This window comes from Anthonomus grandis, chromosome 4 (genome assembly GCF_022605725.1).
Source record: "Anthonomus grandis grandis chromosome 4, icAntGran1.3, whole genome shotgun sequence".
Classification (NCBI taxonomy): Eukaryota; Metazoa; Arthropoda; class Insecta; order Coleoptera; family Curculionidae; genus Anthonomus; species Anthonomus grandis.
The window spans coordinates 18,202,545-18,226,883 of NC_065549.1; the positions used below are offsets into that span (position 1 = coordinate 18,202,545).

Below are 24,339 nucleotides of genomic sequence, written 5' to 3' on the forward strand. Positions count from 1 at the left end.
CCAGATAAAATGATATAGGTACATGGGGATCTTGATATGGCGGTAAACAAATTTATTCAAAAAAACATTTTTTCACTTAGTTGCGTAACTAGTTTCATCTGTGTCTTAACCAATCTCGTGGAAAGTATTGGAATGCATTTTTTGCATTTAACTCAAAACGGTTCTTGAAGAGCTCTGCTAGAAATGGCGACAGGCAATTATCCATGACTGTTTTGTTGTATTGACAAATATTTTGTGACATACGAAGTTTTGTTAATTTAATTATTTCTCGTATATTGTAACAAATATTTTTCAAGCAATGGTTTTACTATTTCTAGCAAAAAATCAGCCTTAGTAATTTTCACACGACACAAACCACAAATAAATAATGAGCTAAAAACCTTGGTGTATATTTAGACCAAAAATTGACATGGAAGACCCATATAAATTATATCTTACCAAAAGCTGAAAAGAGCTTGATTATTTTAGTCAGTTACTGCCCTAAAATGGGGCTCTGATCTTAAGACATTTTTAATGTTCTATCGAGCATTTACTAGATCGTTGCTGGATATCGATATGGCTCAATGTTTTATGCTTTTGCTACTAAAACGAGATTATTAAAGGTTGATAGTATACAATATAGAGCTTTGAGATTAGTCACAGACGCTTTACGATCCACGCCGATTGAAGCCTTACTGGCAGAGACTAATGAGTTAAAATAATTTAAAAAGTTAAAAAATAGTCCTCCTTTGGTTGAAGCTTATACTGAAACAAAAAAAACCTCCATCAGTTCATTAATGAAACAAATATACCGTGGATCTACGAATTACCTTTTGGAGTTAATTTTTTTGACCCAACAATAATATTTACTAAATTTACTAATTGTCATAAAGCCAATCAAACTATTCTTGAGGATACTTTAAATAAATTTCAAAATTACTTAGTATATATACACATGGATCAAAAACTGGTGATGGTGCAGGTTGTACCTTTATTCTTCCGAAAATTAATATTAAAAGATGATACAAGTGTCATCAGTTTTGCAATCACTTAAAAACGAACATAATGCAAAAAATGGAAATGAAAAATGCAATGGAAGCAAAAATGCCTACAACTAGCTTACCTAAAGTTGCTATGGATTATGTAGAATCAATGGTGGAAGTGGATGTGAATCAATCAAGAAGTGGTGGAAGATAGCAGTGAAAAGGTTTGTATTAAATTTTACATATTTAAAGTTTAAAATACTGGGTTTACTTCATGGTTCCTATATCCTAGTTTATAGCCTTTCTTTACACAAACAAGAGACTAACCAGTTTGAAAACAATGGTAAATTTTATTAAGTTTTATTTTTTAGGACTTATATAGCAGCAGCAGCAATGAGAACTCAGAATGTAATGTTAACATTACATTCTGAGTTTATATTTTTCGAAGAGCTTATGAATTTTTTTGTAAAAGTTTAAGTTTTTGTTTATTAAAGTTTGTAAAAAAACGTGCTGCATACGCGCAACAAACTGCAAACAATAATTGAAATATTAAAATTTTAGGTTAGGTGTTAGGTCCATCCGTTCTTCCTCTTGCTTCGGGCTAACCAGGGACAACGACAGCGGGTTTTTTATGTAATCAATAAAAAAAATTACTTTTTTTTTCGAAATCCGCTATAAATTCGTGCGCGTGTTATTTAGGGCTACAATAACATATTTTTACAGTAAACTATGTTCCGTTTATAAATTAAGTGCTTGTAAATCTTTCAAATGGGTATTTTACCCGTATAATTCACTATATTAAACTACATACCAAACAAAAATTAATAAGGACTGTTCAAAAGATGGATTAAAAAGGTGGTACTGGAGTTATCTATTAGTTTATTGTTAAAAAAATAATTAATTTTTCTGTCGTTATGGCGTCCATCCGTCCAAAAATCAGTAACTCTAAAAACGTTGCAAAAGCGTTTAGAAAGTTAACGGGTAGTCACTGCATAACGTTGAGACAACCAAAAAAATCTCTTTCACATTGGTGTAAAACGGGGTTGTCTCTACGGTTAAGACAACGTAACAATGCAACGTTGCGTTGCAATTTGCAACGTTGTCGCGTCGACAAATTGCTAATTGGGTAAACCAATGTTTAAAAAAAAACGGTCTTTTTCGTGTCAATAAATGTATATAAAATAAAAAATATATAATAAAATATATAAAATAAAATATATAAAAAATAAATGTATAAAAGAGCGCCGCCTCGCGGATTTTCGAAAAACTAGTATTTGTAGTTTCTTTCTTTAAACAAATATTCATTTAAAAGCAAGTTTTCGTAACTCGACTAAGGGGAATTTACGACGATTTTTGTAATTCTAATTTTTAATTGTTAAATTTTTTTTAATAACTTTAGTTTGAGTAGTGATATCTGAATGAGGTTTTCACCAATCTGGTCCCTGCTTCTAATAGCATAAAATATATATAGCGATACCTTTCACGTGTTCACCAAAACTTATTTCAAAAGAATCGGCCCACCCAGAGCCCACTTTCAGCTGTTTTTCTCACTAGAGCTAAAAACTCCCCCCACTAATTGATTTTACAAGTGAACTTTTTTGTATGGAAATGTTTGGAGATTATTACAATAATATTTTAATATGCTTGTTATTGCAAGATTTTTGAAAAAAATTTAATTTTAAATTTTGAGGTAGCTGTAACGCCGTCTAGCGGCCGACAAATAAACTTAAAAATATTTTCCAGCATTTTTTTTTGCCCGCCTTCATAACAACATTTTTTGTTTGAACGTTCTACGATTATTAGTTTCTGACATACAGCCGCAAAGCTCGCTTAAGTGGCCACCCGGTACAAAAACCTTATTTATTATTACTTTTCGACCAATGTTATTAGAAACCCTTTGACTTGAGTTTCATGCGAGGATTACGGGTCAAAAGTAAACGTGTAAAAAATTAACATTTTTATCAAACACTCCAATTAAGAGAATTTCCCATAAAAAATCGGCTTGGGGGCGTTCAAATCGAAACTTTCAAGTTTAAAAGTTAATTTTAGAAACTACTCTTTACAGAAGCCTCAGCATCTGGCGTTGAGAGGCCCCGGCTTCAGTCAAATTTCTTCTCGCATACATCGTAGCTGGCACATACGAATCCAGCCACGCAAGTTTTTCCATGTTTTCGTTACTTTTACGCAACCGTTAATCTTTATTTACTTTTTTTTTATTGTAAATTAGTTCAGGGTCAGTTTTCTAAAATTTGTTTAACCAGTATCTGTATTCATAAGTGAATAAGACAATGAAGCTTAAAGTTATTGTGAGAGTAAGGCCCATGTCACAAAGGTAAGACTAATTAGAGTTGAAATAAATATAACTGAAATTTGTTATTTTGCCAGTTTTAACAACAATTATGAAAGGGCTTCACCAGAATATATAAAAAATATTTTAAGCAAGGAAGAGACTAGAGATTGTTCATTTATTTAGGCCTAAATGCCGATGTTTATAAGTAAAAAACAGCTCATCTAAAGCAATTATCTCGACAGAGATATTGCACAATCGCCTTTGAAAAGTTCCGACAGACAATAATGATTTATGATTTTTTCGTTAGTTTACCGCAGATTATCGTTCTCGGGACCCTTCTAATGAGTACGTTGATTTTTTGTATACTTTTGTGTGTTTTGTTTTGATGTCGTCAAAATATCCCAATTTAAAAATAACAATGCTATTGATGCGTTTACAGTAACAAGAAGCACGTTAAAAATGAATAAGTCAGCAATTTTTAAATTTAAAGTTAAAACAAAAAATATTTGTTACCTCTTGCGAATGAGTCAATTTAAATAATTCATTATTGAAGTGTTAATAAATTTCGTATGATTCTTTTAAATTATGTTTATAGTAAGTGATGGTATTGGAACAAAGTGATGTGATTAGTGCATAATAAAAAAATACCGTTTTGAAATTTAAAATTCGAAATATTGAAAAAATCTGAATTATGCCAATCTCTTAATTTTTTTTTATTAAAATAAATGACTCTAGGTATTTTTATTCTAAACCAGGTAGTTTTATGTATTTTGTTTCAGAATTTTCAGGAAAATCATTGAAATGAAAATCATTTTTATATACTTTTTGCCAATATCTAAAATAACAGTGCTATTGATATTATGTTTGCAATTTCCAAATCGCCAAATTAAAGAATACATTGTTGAGTTAATAATAAATTATTCACACAGCTTATTATTAAACTTATTTAATTACTCTTGCGATTTTATAAAACAATATATATTTTTTATCAGAGTAATACTATACCTTGGTCTAAGTCTATATGGATTAAAAGTAAAATATTAATTGCTCAATTGCTCATTGCTCAATAGCAATTAATTTGAATTTTTGCAGTTGGCTGCACATTACTAAGTTTCTTACAGTTAAATCATGGATTTTTATACGAGGCGTCGAACATTTTATGCCGCAGAAAATCGCAATTTCTTGCTATTTTTTTTTCTTTTTTCTACTATTAAATTTAGAATTTGACATGGCTCTATTAAATTTATTCTTTTAAATATTGTACTACACTTATTTAATTTTTATGATCCCTCAAAACCAACTTCTTTGCCTTACACATTGATATTGACATAAATGTATCTTTTCCTTACATATTAACATCTTATAATAAGTCTTAAATAGAAATCGAAACTCATCACTAAATATAATCATGAAGATGTTCTATAAATAATGTTCCTTCCTGAAGTTTCAAATACAATGAATATTTAAATAATATGTTAAATATTTCCAGAACATACTTGATAACGTGCATAGAATTTATAGGGTATAGTACGAGTATAAATAAATTACACGATTAGAAAAAATTAATATTGGAAAACCAGGGAGAAATTTAAGTTCTCCCTGGTTTCTATTTATAAAATAGTACATCGAGAGAGCAACGAAATAGTGTTTACAATACCATCCATTATCCGAGGCTTGGAGTGTATTAAATGATTTCCCCCGCTAATTTCATAAATTTTGTGTTTAACTGTAACACAGTTATGAGTAACGTTTTTGTTCAATAGAAAGAACGTATTGGACATATCGTGATCATTACATTTTATTTACAGTAACAAAAATATCGCATAAATGTAAAAATATAATATTGTAAGAATATTCTTATCCTATTACCTAAAGATATTTTAAACTTGAAACATATCAAGAATACTTGCGAACCATTCTTAGTAGTATTTTAAATTTAATAAAAGTGTCTTCTGGAAAAGGCTCAAATAGCCTTCAGATTTTTTATACAAAAGATGGTATAGTAGATATCGCACAAATAGCTTTTAAAACTAAGTGACCAAGAAAATAGTATGAAAGTCATATTTGAGGAAATTTCCATTAAAGAGCATAAAGCAAATAATATTCATTGCATTTATCTAAAAATTGGTTTAGTGTACAGATTTTATTTGCAGGAATTTAATGAGGAGGGGTGGACGGAAAAGTATCTATATTATAAATAAAAGCATATAATTTATAGCTTGAATTTGTGTGAATTTACTAATTTTGGGATTACTCTAATAATTAAGCTTATGTTTTATATGTCTTATCAATTTATGTTATCAATTAACCAACATTTCGTCAAGGAGACTACCTCCAGTCTTTTGGCTTTTAGTACAGTATAAGAAAAAGAGAATATCGTTCCCCAAACACCAAAAGCATAAAAAATTATTTAAATTTCTGTTTATATCTTCATATATTGTTGCATACTGAGCTTGAATAAAATAGAGAATTCTTAGCCAGCGTAGAAATCAACGTTTACTTTCACCCTTAGGGTAGAACTACTTCCTCCATTGAGCTTCTAAAAAATTAGGCTAACCAGAATGCCACTTCTATCTGTCAGCTTTATCAAACAGAAATCACAGGTATTCACATCAAAGTCTTCAAAATATCAACGAACAATAGACCACTGCAGATTGGCTGCAGCGATATTTTATAGCACATGCTTATATATTTTAAAGTTTGTTGAGAAAATATATTTTCTGCTTTTTTTAACAAATAGGTGAGAAAACTACTATTATTGTATATATACTATATACAATAATATAATACAATATAATAAATCAATATTTTATTAATGAAAAAAAAACGTTTTATTTATTTTCAGACGTATGCTGCTGGAATACCTAACAGATATGAAAATTGAATATTTTCGGCACATCTGTTAGATATTTGTCAGGCATATGCACATACGATACTTAGCATATTTGTAGAATGTTTTGGGCATAATATGGCCATATATTTCGTCAAAAATCAAATGAGATGACGTCTTATTGCCATAGAGCCCACACCACTAATAATAGAAAATTTGCTGGGAGTGTGTACTTCTCGAGGATAGCTCTTAGATTTTTGGATAACCAAATATGCATGTTTCATTTCATGAATAATTGTATAAATTGAGCCACATTCAGAAACAAACAGCGCCTAAAAATTCCTTGATTTTGAATGATCCACCGTTTCTAACCTTTGAACTTTTTTTCCATATCATATCCAACTTTAGTTGATAAAATTGATATGGATAATGTCTATGTTGCTGTAACTGTCGCCAAACCGTAACATGGGGTTCGTCTAAGGCATTGCTTATTCTTCTGGTACTAATTTCTGCATTCTTATTTTTGATACCCATGATATTTTCTTTAATATCTAAATGATGCATTTCTTGACGTTTATTAAATTTTTATGTGAGAAATGTATCATAATCTTTAAGGTATCCGAGCACTCTTGAAAACTTTAAAAGTTAGTCGACTTGACTGTGATTCTTGTTAGATTTTTTTTTCATATTCCACTTTTACAGCACCAGCACTTCCATTACAGAACTTGCTGTCATTGTTTAATATTTTAAAATAGCAAAATCAAAACAAAAGATATTCAAAACAGCAACTTTAATTCTAAAACCTACTGTTTAAACGATACTAGAAAGGAATGATAAGATGCCGTCCATAAATATTAACAAAATGTGACAACTGAAAACTGCAACTTTTGTAATAAAATTGTATGTGGAAAAAATTAAAAATTATATTGTCAATTAAAAAAGTTTCAGTACTGAGTTTTCAGTTGTCCATCGAAGTGTGTTACACCAAATGTGAACGGAAAATGCGGGGTTTTTTAATATTTATATATGAATTTCTGATATGCTGCCCTATAATATTGTAAAGGGCGATATACGCATAATGTAGGTTATTTGGAATTTCCTGTATAACTTCTTTTTACGTTTAAAATATCTCTCTTTCTCGATGAAACACTCGTATACAAACAACAAACGAATAAACTTGATGTAAAAATTGATTCATAAAGAACTCTGCAATTGCTCTTATTTATTTGATGCTAACGTGAACTTTTTTGACAAATATGTTATTCTATACATAAAAACTAAAAGTTTCTAGGTTCTTCATATAGAATGACGTATGGCAACAAAACATGCTGTGCATTTTGTTGCCATACCATCTTAGGTACACATTTTAGTCTTTACGATTTTTATCATATGAGTCATAACTCAAAAATTCATATTTTCCCAGAATGTTTCGTCTTCCTCAAAGTAACCGTTTCGGTAACTCGTTAGACAGATATTCCTTTCTTTGTGAAATACCTTTCCCAGTCGGCCATAAACTGCATGCAGACGTATTCTTAGCGCACCAAGAAAAGCGGATGTTGAAAACAAGAAACAAGAAAAATAAGAAGCGGAGACGAGAAAAGTTGCCGATTTCAAAGCGGATGCCTTTCATAAATAGAGGTGTGTTCGTCTGTATATGAGTTAGACGTATGTTTGGTCTCGAACCTGGAAAAGCAAACATTGGCAATTATAGTACGCGCCTATAGGATTTTAATAGGATTTTATTTTTAGGTGTCGTAAAAAGATTTTAACAAAGAAGTTGCCCTTAATAGATTTTCATAGCAAGATAAAGTTGATGATTTAATGTATTTTTGGAATGCATGAGATTTACATTTATATAATACGAGCAAGCAACCATATTATCCAATATAAATTACACTTTTGTTTACTAAATTTGTAAAATGATTTTGGATGCCTTTAATTTACAGTCTTTTTTGCTAATCTTAATAAAGCTTTCGATTGTATTGACACTATTGAAAGCTTTTGTAGAAAATTTGAGCATACAACTTCAACAATGGCAGTAATAGAACAGTAACAGAATTTTATGACAGAACTTCTTAAAATCGTTTTTAATAAACAGGCACCAAAGTGGGCAAAATAATAACTGTATTTCTTTTTTTATGTACCAAGCCTACACTTTTGAGACTTCTTGAAGATACAGGAGACTGCTGAAAAGAGGTTTATTGCTAATCAACTCAAGTTCAATCAATAAATCAATTCTATCAAACTATTTTTTTTTAATAATTTTAGACCCAACAGTCGAGTCAACTCTGTACACTGTTAACACAAAAACCCTTTAGATAAAGGCAACTAGGATATCGATTTGGAAAAAAACAAATATGGCGATTTGAAGCCAAAAATCTTAATAGTTTTGCTTTCCTTGATGGCATTTACAGATGATATGTTCAGCTGTAATGCCATTTTATATTACTTTGCATTAAATGCATCATTTGACATTACTTAAATAACAACGTAGACTGGTATGTAACTATAACTAGAAAATATTCCATAAGTTTTTCTAATAACTTCAACAGCTGCACTAGGCATAATAAACATTACTGTATCGGAACGACCTATACCTTTGCTACAGTTTGCTCTATTATTATTACTTCCTATATGTTCCTATGATTATTACTTCGTTTATCACCATTTAATGAAGAAGTGTGGCGCTTTTGACTCCGGGATTTCGGTAAAAGGTTTTAATCCGGTTCAGTGCTTTTATTATTAAAAGGTGTAGGGTACAAGCCTGTGACAAAACTGAAAGTGAGATTTCCCGAAATTAGTGGTTTCTTTGACCTAAGAACTCCCGGGACCAAAAATCCCATTACATTACCTAGTCTAATTTGATGTATACTATATCTGTTTCACGGAAATATTTTTACTGCAACATGCAAAAACGTCGTTTTGTAATAAAAGCACTTTTGAAAACACTGCTTTTATAGAATAAAAGGAGCGAATATAAATTCGTTATTGGTTTAACATTGCTAATTTTCTTGTTTACGAACTGTTTGGAAGGTGAGTTTCTGAGTGTAGTAACCGCTTTGCTTCTTTATTGAAATTATTCAGTAAATATCAATTTATTCAGCTAATTTTTCGATAGATGTCAAAGAAGAATAAATAAGAGATACTTCCGGAAATCAGTCTTTTCGCAGGGTGATTCGCAATAGGTTTTCGTCGATTCCTAAAGTAGTTGTAAGTATTCTCCTCTATCCGTCCAGTTATCTAAAAAAACTATAGGTTTAAGAGTTCATTCATGTAAAATTATACAGGGTGTTTCAGAACTATGGGATCAAACTTCTAGGGGTTGTTCAGTGCAACAGTAGAATCCATTTGAGTATAGGAACCCATGTCCGGAAATGTGTCACTACGCCACTACTGCCTGCGTTTAAATTTAAAAAAAAATATTAATTACCTAAATAGGATCTGATGAATTTATTTTTACCTTTTGTATATGATACCATAACAAGAATTGTTGAAAATGTCTTCCTCCAACCTCAATACACCGATTTAAACGCCGCACATGATTTCGGCGGACTACACTAAAAATTTGATCCTCGTTTTGAATGATTTTAAATGCTGCTGTTATTCGTCCAATTAAGTCTAACTCTGATTCTACTGGAGTTTCGTAGACTAAAGACTTTACATGTCCCCACAAGAAGAAATCGAGCGACGTTCAATCGGGTGACCTAGGAGGCCAAGAAACTGCTCCACCTCTGGCAATCCAACGGTGCCCAAACCGCTGAGCCAAATACTCGCGTACTTGTACAGCAAAGTGAGCCGGCGCTCCATCATGCTCAAACCACATTTGCTGTCTAACCTTTAGTGGAACATTTTCAAGGAGTTCTGGGAGAAATTCCTCCAAGAAACGCAGATAAATAGGTCCTGTTAACCGTTCCGGTAGAAGGTATGGCCCAATTAAATAATCATCAACAATGCCCCCAAGCATTTCCTTCGTCCCAAACATGGCTATTCCTACTATTAAAAATACCGTCTCTTGTGAAAGAGGCTTCATCGGTCCACAAAACATATCGTAAAAAATTTGGTTGTGCAATGATGTGATCCAGAAGCCATCGACAAAATTGAACTCTAGGATGATAACCGGCTGCAGTCATACCTTGAAGTTTCTGGAAGTGGTAAGGTATGGTAAGGATGGAGTTGTTGCTCGTGTAGTACCCGCCAGACAGAAGCGTTACTCGTATTCATATTCTTAGCGACGTCACGTGTGCTATTTGATAATTCATCGGCAACTCGCTGAAGTACCTCTTCTTTAAATTCTACCGTTCTTATGGTTCGAGCAACACCAGTATCATGCATCTTGGTCTTAAACATGCTTGTCTCAGCGAGCCGCCGATGAACCGCAATAAACTTTTTGTATCCAGGATGCTGTCGTTCGGGATAACGTTCATGATACAACCGCGATGCTGCTCGTGCATTGCAGTTTGTTGCTCCATATGCCAAATACATATCCGCCAATTCTTGATTGGTAAAGTTTTCCCTTAGCAATAAATGTTTAAAAATTGTAAGCTATAAAATGTTTAAAGATGACATTGATAAGCGTTAATTTTAAACAATTGTTGTTATGGTATCATGTACAAAAGTTAAAAATAAATGCAGCAGATCCTATTTAGGTAATTAATGTTTTTTATAAATTTGAACGCGTCTTAGGGCCGTAGTGGCGCATTTCCGGACATGGGTTCCTATACTCAAATGGATTCTTCTGTTGCACTGAACAACCCCCAGAAGTTTGATCCCATAGTTCTGAAACACCCTGTACTTTCAATCTCTGTCAATTATAGAAAAAACTCAAATTAAGATCAAGTTATCTTAATCATAATAAAATAGTAACACAATTATTAAAAAACTGAATTAATGATCTTTGATGGCTTTATTAATGCTTTACGCAGTTTCTGTAATATTATCATTATTCTCTGTAACTTAAAAAAAATATTACCTCTTGAATCCTTAAAAATATTTTAAAAAAAACAACAAATATCTCCCAACAAAGACATGGGCTGAAGAACAATTCATACACTTTGAACATGTATTTGTTAAATAATAAATTTGTTGACAAAGCAATAATTGGCAAACAAAATTCTAGAACTTGGAACGATCAAAAGAATATGACTAAACTGGATACTGCGCACTAGCGAAACACCCATAGAATATAAGCTTTATGTGAAAAACTAGAAGCTCCTTAATCAGATGAATCCATAGACAATACAGTGAGCTGCAGCACCAGGGGCAATCTTACTATGTTGAATGATTAATAACCAATTATAATTTATAGAATGATACGATTTGTTACAACCGAACCCATATTATTTCAAAACATAATTGTCAACAATCTGTGCACCCTATTTTAAGATTTCACTCCCCCATTATATTTTCCGCTTTAATGGCTTTAAAAATAGAATTTCTTGCATGATTTAGTATCCAGCGGAGGAAGTTCTCTTTGGCATGAAAAATGTTTTGATTCTGTCTTTAATTTAGATGGAAAAAAATACTGGTAATTAAAGGAGCCGTTGAGAGAGTAAATGATTTTATAACAACAGTTCTTTATTATAATATAATTAGAAGATTTTTATCCTGCATTATATATCGCTGTATCTTAAAACATAAATAAACCAATATTATTCACCTTTTGACTCCGTTTTTAAAATAAAAATTTTCTGCGGTAAATTTTTATTGGATTAAGTAAGAATTTCTTAAAAATACGGAAGTCGAAACTTAAGAGAACAAACCTGGTGGCTATAAATTTTCGGCATCGATTTCTAAATATAAGGATTTCACCACACTTTTATGCCTTAAATCGATACTTTGACCTACAAAACACATATTTAATCGACCTATGGACATCCAATATGAAGATATAAACATCCAATTAAGTTGCATTAAGTAGCTGCAGAAATTATATGTGACCATTCCGAAAAAAAAATTGAACAGCAATTTCAACATTTGGCTAATATGGTCTGTTTTTTTGCTGAGGAAATGGAAAGGAGAGGCTCCAAAGGAAAAGGAGATAAGTATAGAATTTTTGAGTAGCTTCTTATATTTATATTTAGTTTTTTTTTGATCCAGCAGAGGTGTAACGAGGGGAGGGGTGTGGGTGGTGTGAATCCCTCCAAACAGTCAGCAGACGGTACATTTCGGATTTTTTACGCAAAAACCGGGAAAAAATAAAAATATTCAAATACAAAATCGGCTATTTGACATGCATTTACTACTTACGTTGAATTATACTCGCTGTGATAATATCATGTATTACTAATAACTCAGGAATGTACTCATTCATCCTATATCTTATACTTGCCTTGCGACATTAAACTTTTACTGCAATATAGATATTTGATTATTTATTATATACACTTCCATGATCTCCTACTTCTACTTCTACCCAATCATAATTCATGTAGTCAGCAATTTATTGAAATGAGTCCCAAATTTGACGCCCTGGCTACGCTCCTGAGATGCAGTATATTGTATATAAACGATCTACAATTAATTTTTCCGAGTTCCACTCATAGCAATGACAAAAATTAACTGCATTGTTACCTAAGATAGAGTGCTTTTCAAAATTCATAAAAAATTATTTGAACCAGTTTTGGTAAGGCTAAAAACGTCAGTAAAAAATTATCTTCACGATTCCTGTAACAAATGGTTCAAATTAAAATTAATAGCCTCCTGAGGCATGAGTGCATTGATAAAAATTGATGTTTCTATCTCATTAATATAAAAGTCACGAATTTGAATACTGATAGTTTATTGATTTTTGATCTACTCTCTACGCTGGGTCGCATCATCAAGGTAATAGTCGAGGATCAGACAACGATTCATGATACTGAGTGAATTTCGAGCTTATTGAACTAATTTATAACATATCTGAATAGTTTTCGGCTTTTTATTTATATCAAATATAGCATAATATTTTTGGGTCGCAGTTAACTTATATTTATTGGATTTATAAATTTATTCTACTAATATACATAAGGGATTTTCATATTTACAGATAATACTATCTCGTGTCCTAATAATGAGTCAAATCGTTTTAGTATGAATTTTTAACCTGTTGATCTGTACTTTATTTGTTTTATAGAAGAAGTGACATTTTCGGCATTTTTCTTTTCATTCACAGAATAGTAATATGCTTAAGATTGTGCAAAAATGAAAAGAAAAACATACTTACTTTAAATAAAACTTATGGTATAATGGGTTTGACCTTAGGGTTTATCGATCGTCCCGGATTTAGATTTTTGCGTTTGTAATCATTTTTTTTTTGTTTTCATCAACTTGACAAGATCAAATGCTTAAAAAACTGCTTAATATAATTTTTTTTTAGTTCTGCTTTGATGAAATAATAACAAAGGCAATGTATGCGTTGATCTTAAGGTCAAGGTGTGTCGTTGGCCATTTTAAACCCACCAAGCAAATAACTCTATGAAACCAGTAGTAGTAGTGCAACAGTTTAAAACAGCAAACATTCTTGAAGTCAATTTTCCTCACAAAAAACTTTCAATTTACTAATAAAGCTAAAATACTTTTCATAATCTAAAATTAATTCTTATAATAATGCTTCCTTCATTTGTATTTCAATATAAATTTTTTGTATTTTACAATATTAATTTTGTATTATTATTTTTAGGGAGAAAAACTCTGGAGGGCAACAAGTGGTCCAAGTGGAGAGTCAACAAAGTATAGCTATAACAAACCTAAAGGTAAGTAACGAATATTAATAAAGTACCACATATATAATAATAAAAAAACAAAATGTCGAAATGGAGAGTACGAGAGATATCTATTTGCACCTATGTAACGCTGTGTATCACTATTATATCACATGTCATAATTTTGTTGTTTTAATATACCATAAAAAATCTTAGCAAGTATCAAGCTATCAGCGATATTAATTCATAAATACTCACGTTAACAGAAATTAAGTGCGTTGCTAATGCACTTAAAATTTCTGAGAAATTTCTATTAGTCTTACGTGATTCCCATTAAGATAACAATGTTTTGTTGTTTGAAAAGAAAAGCAATTGTAGTCTATTAATTTGAATGTCTTCGAAAACACCCATCTGGATAAAAAATATTTTCTATAAACATACAGTTTTACTAAGACTTTTCACGTTTATTCCAAGAAACGGTTGAATGATTCATTCCCAACAACCTGTTCACGGTCGTCCAACTACTATCCAAACCGCCAAATTTACGGGTCGCTCTCTTACTCACTTACGGTGCACTTTTCTAATTTTAAAACACGAGTCCCTGCTTGTAAACACCTAATTATAAATTAGAGCGAGCCGCGGTTACATCCATTTTTTTTCTACTGAATGGCCTAACCTTACGACATAGTAAATATTAGTCTTAGGTTTTTACGAAAATAGATTTTCGCTTGGACTCAAATCTGGGTCTATACCAATTTTTGCACAATTTTTTTCATTCTTGAAATAAAATTTTCCAAATTTAGTTCACTTATAGTATTACCAAAAACAGTTTAGTATGCAAAATTCAATAGAAAAATTGATAAATTTAAAAAAAGAAAATCAGGATTAAATTATCTTGCTCCCTAATTAGGAGTGACACAAGATAAGATAAGTGATAATGCACAAGATAGGACCTAATGGTGACGAAGGCAACAAACAAGCTGAAGGGTTACAAAATCAAATACAAATTACAGTTTTACACACAAGAGGATTCATATAAAAGGTATTAAACAGATTTACTGGGTCTTCGGCAAGCGATAGGAAACTGCCCTTACATACCCTCCATGACGCGTGGGATACTCATGAACATGGTGGTGTGTTTAAAACTTCATTATATTTTCTTTAACATACACAAGATATTCATAGATAAAAACGTAGAGGCATGAAAAGAGAGAATCTTCAAATTCTGGAAAGCCTGTCTGATTTTCTTCCTTGTAATGCAAACCAACCAGAATTCGAACCACTCGTGTTTGCAATGCAAAAAACTTAGTGACGGAGCACACTTTCCCCCATGCAATGATGCCATAGGACCATAGGCCGAATGGAAAAGTTTATAGTAAGCAGTATTTTATATTACAATGCTCACGAACTTGCTATGTAGGTACGTTCAGACCCATGCTCTCAGTAGAAAGCAATGCCATGAAAACTAAGTACTTAATCCGATGTGTAAAAAACTAGGGATTAAAGGAGTTAAGATATAGGAGCTAGGGATAAAAGAAAAGAAAATGATACCAAAACATGGCGGCTCTCGAGGTACTTATCGTCTGAGGAGATCCGATCAGTATCAAGAACTTGGTTGGAATTCTGACAGGACGCTAATCTGAATAAATATAAAGAACTTTTTGGCGTGAGAGTCACTCCATCCAAACAGCAGAAAAGATGAGAAGGGTCTACTAGTAGTGTAACAGTATCTGTTCAGGAAAGACTGCGTAGTGCCAATGGCAAAGTGATGATAGATGGATAAGAGTTAGGGAGACGAAGAGACTCCTAGACCTCGACTACTACTGCTATTATTCCATATCGATACTCGCATCTTCTTACTCTATTGATCAGAGACATACATATGCTGATCACAGATTTATTATCAGAATCAACGATAAACCAACAAGATGATTTAGACATTTAGTTAGATGATCATTAGTTTGTATTGCAAGTACTGGTCGATCTGAAAATGTCAAGTGCAAGAGTTTGTGGATGAATACGGAGATAGAACGGTGATAATATGGCAAATAAGAAAGAATAGTTCTAAGATGTCTTGGAATATTTGTACCCATGCCAGGCTGGATACAAATGTTAGATCCATAATTTTTATCTAAAATATGGTGGATAAAACATGCGGAATTTGTCTTTAATTATATATTAATTATGTCTTTAATTATGTACAGTTTGTTTATCAATCATAAAGTAGAGACATAAATGTTTGAATTTTCGTTTAAACAGTAAATTAGGATGGTAGATATGGTCACATTGATCGTTTAAACAGTAAATTAGGATGGTAGATAATTCCTCTTTTTATTTAAGTTATCTTAATTTATTTTATAAAAATATTTTTTAATTTTTGAGTATATAAGAACTACAAACATTGTTTTTGCTTAAAGGCTTTTATTGGTTGTACGTTAATAATTGGCGCAGTCGGTAGAATTGCTTCTAAAAGTAAATCAAGCTCGGATAAAAATTCTTGTATTTAGTGCCGATCGAGATGGTAGTTTTAACTTATCTAATTTATTTTAAAGAACATTCAATGATCAAAAAGACTTCGAAGCAAAAAATTTATTTCATATAAAATAAACTTCGATGTATCTAGTCGGGCATAACACCGGGATTTTTAAGTTTATAAGTTGATTGAAGAGGTCCCTTTTCAAGTCCCTTTTCAATCAACGGTTTATACATATAATCAGTTGTTCGCGCCAGAAATTAATACGATTGGAAATTCAATTGTGCATCGTAGTTTATCTAGTATGAACCAGAACAATAAATTCTGCAACTTTTAATGCTTCTAAAGTTGGTTCTGTTGAATAATCGATTGGCTATATCTACACCGGTTAATTTTCACTGCCAATACATACAAGAAATTGTCCTCGTGTGACTTGTTCATCAAATTGTTTAGCAGTTTAGCTAGTTGCAGTTGCAGTTGTTGTTCGATAGATGACAGAACAAGGTTCACAGACGGTGAGAGAACAGGGTTAACCAAGGTTCAACAAAAATGAACTCCTAAGAGAAAAAATCCCAATAAAGAGAAATAAGGAGTCTTTTTTTTTAACGTTTTTGCCGTGGTCTGGACGGGCACTCGTTTATCCTCCAATACATTGTACAAAGAAAATTCAATTCATTACTTCCTATTTATTCCTAATGGATTTTCGACTTTAATTTTTAGCTCTTTTGAAGCACTTGACTTGAAAAAAAAACAAAATGAGTTTTTTAAATTTTATCTTATGACTGCTCAACAGCATTTTCTTTTAAACTTTTGGTATTCTGTTCCCTGTTTAAATTATTAACCCTTTACTTGCAAACTGAAGGATATAAAGGTACTTAACGTAAGAAAACTGAAATATCACATAAAATAAATGATTTTTCGGTAAATTAGATGTTAATGAAATTTTAAAAGATTAACTTATTGGAAAACCTTGATAGCGTACTGACTGCACAATTAAGCGTTCACCACTATATAACTCATCAGTAATTGTTGAATGAAGGAAATTAATGAAATGATTAATTTTCTTAAAAACAAATTGTTATATTCCAAAGAATAAGTGTTATCGGATTTCTAAAATATATTACAATATAATGAATTTTTGGAACGCAGGTTCCTATTTTAAGACTTGAAGACGCATTTTTCATCAACTATCTATCCTATTAATTAATATACATACATGAATTAATACCTAAATATGCCGAACACAAAAAGAAAATGAAGTGTGAAAAATGATACAGAAAATACCCTTTACTATCTAGAAGTTGATTGAAGTTGAAGATAATCGCGCTATTTATTTGTTGGAAAGACCCTCATTAAAAAAATTGAATAGCGCAACGACTCGTTGCTTACCATATCTAAGTCTAGTTTAAAGATTTGCCGGCTGAATAAGTTGTGTAAGGACAACTTATTCTTCTAAAAATACCGATATGGAAATAACCGACCAATTCATCATTGATTGAAAGATTTGTAGCATTTCTTTAGTTAATTTTACAAAGGGCATTCATAAGAGTTATCTCTCCATGGTACTTTCAAGTAAATACTATTTACTGTGATTTTTTTTATCGTTTAATATTGGGTGGCTTTAGTTCAAGTAAATTGGATTTTCGCTGTATTGACTCTCGTTAAGAGGGCCTTGGCATCGTTCTTGCCAGGAAATGTGTAACAAGGTCTGTATACAATGTTGCACACATTTTATAATTTATCTTTTTAACTGGATCTTGTTTGGTTTGGATACTAATAAATAACAAACTTTAATAAGCAAAGGAAAACTTAAGTACGTTATAATACCCGTAAATGATTTTTTTTAAATTCAAATTTGTGATTAACCGCAGAGAATCTGAAAATCGATTTTTCGCGCTTTAAAGCGGCGTAAAGTCGTCTTCTCAAGTTGCCGACTCTATGATGTATGACACATGGCTAAACAGTTATTAAATAGCATATTTAAAACTTGGCAAAATCTATGCAGTAATTCAGGCGATCCTTTCGTTTGATCTAAAATAGGCCGGCGAAACACTGGCGACAGAAATATTAACTTTATCGTCTTGTGTGAGAAAAGTTACCTGGAAAGTAGTTTTTCTTTTAACTGGGTGAACTCTTTTATATTTTAGGTCCCCGTGCAAAATACCGGAGATAGTAGGGAAAGGATACGGCGATTTGCTTTTGACTATTGTTTTTCCGAAGATACTAGTCAGGAAGAAGTAAGTAAACCAATAATAATCTTATTATTTTTACGCAAAATTAACCGACCTAAAGAGTCATAATCATTATATAATCATTAATAATGTTTTATTAGAATCCCATCTATTTCTTTTTTTTGTCAATCTAAACATCCAGAATTTGAAACTAGTGTTGATATTTAAAAAATAACATACATATTTGTGGCAAATTTCTTTCTTTGGTGCCCAAATACTTATGCACTAATATGCAATAGAAAGTGCAAAGAAAAATAGTGTCATCCTACCGAGTTTTTTCCATCTCTGGACTGAATATGACTATCTGTATAATGATAAATTTTTTTTTTTAAGTGATGACAAAACACTCTAAAAAATATAATTTTTTTGTGACATGAAATGATAAGAAAAAAAAATTACACAAAAAAAATCATTTATATAACAAAAATTTAACAAATTAAATCATAATAGGAACATAAACTTATAAATAATTGTAATAAACATTCTGATTTAAACTTACTTTATGGTACAAAGAATGATACAACGGTATACTATACTTGCAATATTTCTTGACTAGGACATGCTTGGGTATATCGCAAGAAAAACATGAATAAACAAACATTCGTCGAATAGTCTGCAAATTTTCTAAAAGCTCCTACCTAATTAAATATTTCCAAAACATCCTCAATAACTCTTTATATAATTTTTTTGGGGATTTTAGTTGAATTTACATATATAGGATACTCTTTCTTTTTTATCTTAGCAGATTAGACAGTAAATTAGTTAAATAAATTATGTGTGAAATAGAGAGGAAGAAATTTACTGGAAACTAGGAGGTATCAAAACACTGATACTGTTTCGGAGATTTGGAGTATGTAATTATATGTTTTCAATCTATACAGATTATACATTATAAAAGAATTTCGTTTTCGCCGATGTGATACATCCCTTAACAGCTAAGCAACTTAATTTTTACTAAAAGAAACAAATGTCTTGTCCACAGTTCCCGAAACAAAATGTCAAGAAGCTAAACTAATTTATTCGTATTTGAAAGATCGCTATCGCGAGCGCCAGCGATTTCCAAATATTTGTGTTTCCAACAACTGTGAAATTTAAACGGTCCGTTGGCTAATAGACTTTACTAGTAAAATTAACTTCTATAAAATTAAGAATTTCTACTTTCGTTTCTAAATTTAAGATACGCTGCAATAAATTTAGCATTTTACAAAATTTAAACAAAAAAAAAATTTAATATTTTTTAATGAATTTTCCTAGTTATTCCAAACCATAGAAGATATTGTGGGGACCTCGCTGAAAAATCGTAACCACTCCTGCGTCTTGGCGTATGGACAGACGTCTTCAGGAAAGACTCATACCATGATGGGATTTCCCCATGATCCTGGCCTTACACCCAGGCTCTGCAGGAGGATATTCAAATATTTCGAGGAGGGAACTTCTAGTAGTGAGACTGGAAGGTTACAGGTGACTGTAAGGTTAGATATCTTATTATTATAAAATATAATAATAATTAACAATTTAATAACAATAATAATAAACAATTTTTATCTATTAAAGTTCAATCCATATCTCAACATTATCGTTATTTATTGGAAATTAAGGCATATTGGTAGGCAAGAAGATGCCAATTCTCCACCAACATTTGTTAAACATACTTAAAATTAAGAGTAAATATACATATAAAAAACAGATAAAAGAGATACATTATAAAACTAACAATAAAGATATGTACACAAAAGGTCTATCATTTCAACATGAATATTTGCAGTTTAGCGTTTTAAATAGCTCGTATTATATTATGAAAGAGACTTCTACATAAAGAATGTGAAAAGAAAGCAAGCTAATAAGACTTGAAAAACTAATTTAGCGATCAGATAACAAAGAGACGTTTACCTATACATCAAGTAGTGTATTTCATCTACAAATAAAATGTACCCAAGCTTAAACCTACCGACTTTGATTCAGATAGAGAGTATTAAACAAGTTTATTTTAAATATATTAACAGATAAAGAAACATGCACTGCATTTATAGCCGTGGTCGCATTATAGATAAAAGATCTTTTAAAAATTTCTTTCTTTTACTTTGAAATAATTATGGTGTTTCTGTGTCTTAAATTGAAGTTATGGACTTCGATGCGCAGAAAAGAAAGCATATTAAAAAAATATTTAGGTAGCTTTTTCTTGATTATTTGGAAAAAAACACTTTTTTGTAATGATAATATATTTTGCTTATTCAACCATTTAAGTTTGAGAGATTGGTATAGGACGAGAAATACCAAAAACTAACCTTAAACATCTATTTTAGACTTTCTGAACCGTTTTTTGGTCAATTTAATTCAAACAAGGACTATCTATACTCAGAACTGCAAAAATTCCTGGCAAGGTATTCTTTATGTGCATAAATTATTTTAAGTGCATCCTAAGCTCTTCTGAATAATAATGTGTTCCTTGAAGGACAACTTTTCATCTAAAAACACATCAAGCTTTTGCAGGTTGTCTTCGCCGGAATCAAATCACCCCAATTAGGTAATGTTAGGACTATCATGAGGAAGATACTTTTTACCGAATACATAAAAAACGATTTTTATGCATTGATCTTTAGAGAGTCATCGCTAGATTTAAGGAAAATGTTATGGAAATGAGAATTTATATTATCTAAATCTTTGTTTAGCATATTCCAAACAGCGGCGACAACAAACTTTTTAAAAAAAATGGTGTCTGATGATTATTTATCTTTTATATACTAGGTTATGTGAAATATCCGTCACTGTCAATCAAAAATATTGGTTTGTCAACTTGTTCTTGAAAGTTATTTCGAAAAGTGTTAGATAATGCCTAAAAAAAGATATAATAGGTATAATGAACAATCGCAGCTGATGATTTCAAATATATTGGCTTTTTTTCAACTGGAAAAGGAACAAGTCCGAAACGGAATTGCACTTCAAATTGAGAATGTGATACAGCGAGCCGCAGATGCAACAAAATTGAGCACAATAACAATCGCAAATATAAAGAAGAATGGGATAAAATCAGATCAGGATTACGCAGCCCGTATATCTTCCAAGCCAAAGACAGCAAAAACCAAAATTACAGCAGATTTGAAACATAAAATTCGGGACACAATTTATTCTATGTACGCCAGAAAAGAATATGTAATATTGGCAACAGTAAGAAAAAAGTTCAGCGAAGAAATTGAATATTTTGAGTTTTCCATTGACTCCTTAAGAAGATGGATCAATAGTATAGGCTTCAAGTGGAAAAAATTAAATAACAGAAAATATTTGATGGACTTGCCAAATATTGTTCATAAAAAAATCAATTTTTTAAGGGAGTATATCAAAAATAGAAATGTAGGTCCGGAAGGTTTTACTCTAGTTTTCATTGACGAGACGTGGATTTTTAGCAAGGGATCATTTCGTAGCTGGCAAGATGACACTAAGTACATGGATTTAAGGAAAAACAGTGAAGGTAAAAATTATCTGGTTATCTTTTTAGATTTTTTTTAATAAAAACTATTGCCCTTGGGGGCCCTCTAACTTCATAATTTCATCTGTTTCAAGTTTCATATAATTTCTCTCTAAGACAATATGAGGGAATTTAACTCCATACACTACTCGCATGTGCATGGAACATTACTTATTAATTATATTAAATTTATGTTCTGGAAGAATTATTTCTAAAAGAAGAGAATTGAATTATCTTTTATTTTTAAGGTCAGGAAAAACTTCGAAAACTGGTTTAAAACTCAGCTGGTTCCAAATCGTCCCCCAAAGTCATTTATAATCATGGACAATGCAAGTTACCATTCTGGTTTATTAGAAGAAATCCCGAGAAAATCTTGGACAAAGCAGAGACTGACCGAATGGTTGAAGAAGATATTGGCTTTCCAGAAAAAGCCATGAAACATAAAATATGGAGTATTGCACGCAGAAACTGCCCTAGTGAAAAAAAGTACTTTCTTGATGAATATGTTAAACCTTTAGGACACAAAATTTTGCGACTGCCACCATATCATTGCCAATTTAATGCAATTGAAATGGTATGGTCGGAATGTAAGCGAAAATATGATCAATATATTTCCAATTTTAAGGGGTCACCTTCAGAAGTTCTGACTACATGGGAAAGGGTAATAAACGAAATTTCTATAAATCATTGGCAAAAATGTTTTTCATACAAAAAAGGTAATTGAAAAGGCTTCGGAGGCAATACAAGTGTGTGATGCCTATGACATTCTGCCACTTGTGATTACGACTGACGAAGACGACGATGACGAAGACAATATCTCTAATTTAAGTTCTGACTCTGACAATACTGACGAGATTGATTAAGCTTTTTTTGTTCTAGCAAATTTTATTTTATGATCGTCGTTTAAGCATTCAATCATATCGTTGCAATTTCATTAACTTGGTAATGCAATATGGCGTGTTTTGAGTTTGTATGTTTTATTTTTTGGAATGGTATTTTCATTTTAATGTGTTAACATATTCCTTCAAGCAGCATTTTTTTCATAAACAAGAAAATAAATTGTCAGTATTTAAATTTTTCCCAGTGAGTTAAAATAATTTTATACCATTATTCCCAATTTTTGTAAGCTCGGTTTTGTTACGTCTACTGCTCGTGCCGAATTCTACTTTTCAAATATGTTGTAGATTTGGTTTTTGCGGTCTTTTGCTTGGAAAATATATGAGCAGCGTAATGCTGATCTGATTTTATCCCATTCTTCTTTATATTTGCGATCGTTGTTGTGCTCAATTTTGATGCATCTGCGGCTCGCTCTATCACATTCTTAATTTGAAGTGCAATTCCGTTTCAGACTTGTTGTTTATGTTCCATTATTTATGAATAATTATAATAATATTTGTTAATTGTTAAGTTTGTTAATAATACAATAAATACTACAAGATTTTTTTAAATTTTTTGGGAATGAAAGAATATACACGAATATTAAATATAATAATATGCTGCTAAAATAAATCATTTGTGAATTTCTGAACGCATAAAAATACATAGCAGACTATTAATTTCTGAAGGCGATGGTAAAGTTTCTAACCTAATATTGATTGGCAAAAATATCTACGCCATACGTTTTTTCTCACCTGGATGACGTAACTACAAATGGGTATAATTTCGACTTTATTACCGCATTGTATATTGTATTCGGATCTATCAAATGAATTATAAGTTTACGCTTCGTCAGCATAAGAATAATATTTGCAAAACTTTATGCAAGAATAAAATCCGGAAGTATAAAAAATATACAAGAAAGGTCCCAGAATACTACCTCTTGGAACTGTGTTCAACTGGAACTTCACGTGAAACTATTACACAATCTAAGCTGCTGTGTTCTGCCAGGGCGATAAGACGACAAAAAAAATGCTTTTACATAATCAAGTAGCACAAATATCGGGACTTTACTTTTGGTCCAATAACTATCAAATACCACGGCCATTGCTGTTACACAAGAAACCCGATCGATATACTGGTTTGCAGGAAGTATATTAAATTTGTAAGTAGAAGTCCATTCAAGTTGAGTGGCGATAATATAGCGGGTTGGAAAGGGCTGGTTGGAATTTGCAGATTTTTAATTTGTTCCCAAGCATTCTGATATATTAGACCACTATTTACCAAATACGCCAAAACAGTCGTGAGATAACGTGGATTACAAGCTAGTTCTGGACTGTAAAAAATTTCTTCATAAAAAAGACTGTATAAAAGGGACTGCTGAAGGAGGATTGTAGCGTTCAGTTAACAGTGAATAGTTAAACGGTAATGGTTGGTAACGAGCTAGACTGGTATCAGCTACATTGCCGATAGGCTCTGAACCAAGAATAGACATAGCTAAACATATAACTGTCGCATACAGAGTCTGCTCAAAA

At 31.5% G+C, this 24,339-nt stretch overlaps 1 protein-coding gene and 1 long non-coding RNA gene across 2 annotated transcripts in view; one reads left to right on the plus strand and one right to left on the minus strand.

Moving 5' to 3' along the window:
* Positions 1 to 3,069: 3,069 nt before the first annotated feature.
* LOC126735081 (uncharacterized) overlaps positions 3,070 to 24,339 on the plus strand; it is a 54,707-nt gene continuing 33,437 nt past the window's right edge. The window contains exons 1-4 of the mRNA XM_050438977.1: positions 3,070 to 3,294; positions 13,740 to 13,812; positions 18,382 to 18,471; positions 19,720 to 19,937. Coding sequence (XP_050294934.1) covers positions 3,251 to 3,294; positions 13,740 to 13,812; positions 18,382 to 18,471; positions 19,720 to 19,937 — 425 coding nt within the window. The 5' untranslated portion in view covers positions 3,070 to 3,250. The remainder of the gene's footprint in view (positions 3,295 to 13,739; positions 13,813 to 18,381; positions 18,472 to 19,719; positions 19,938 to 24,339) is intronic.
* On the minus strand, positions 19,687 to 21,102 carry LOC126735083 (uncharacterized). The gene is made up of 2 exons (XR_007660275.1): positions 20,751 to 21,102; positions 19,687 to 19,930 (listed from the first exon to the last, which is right to left on the minus strand). It is a non-coding gene; the product is annotated as an uncharacterized LOC126735083 (long non-coding RNA).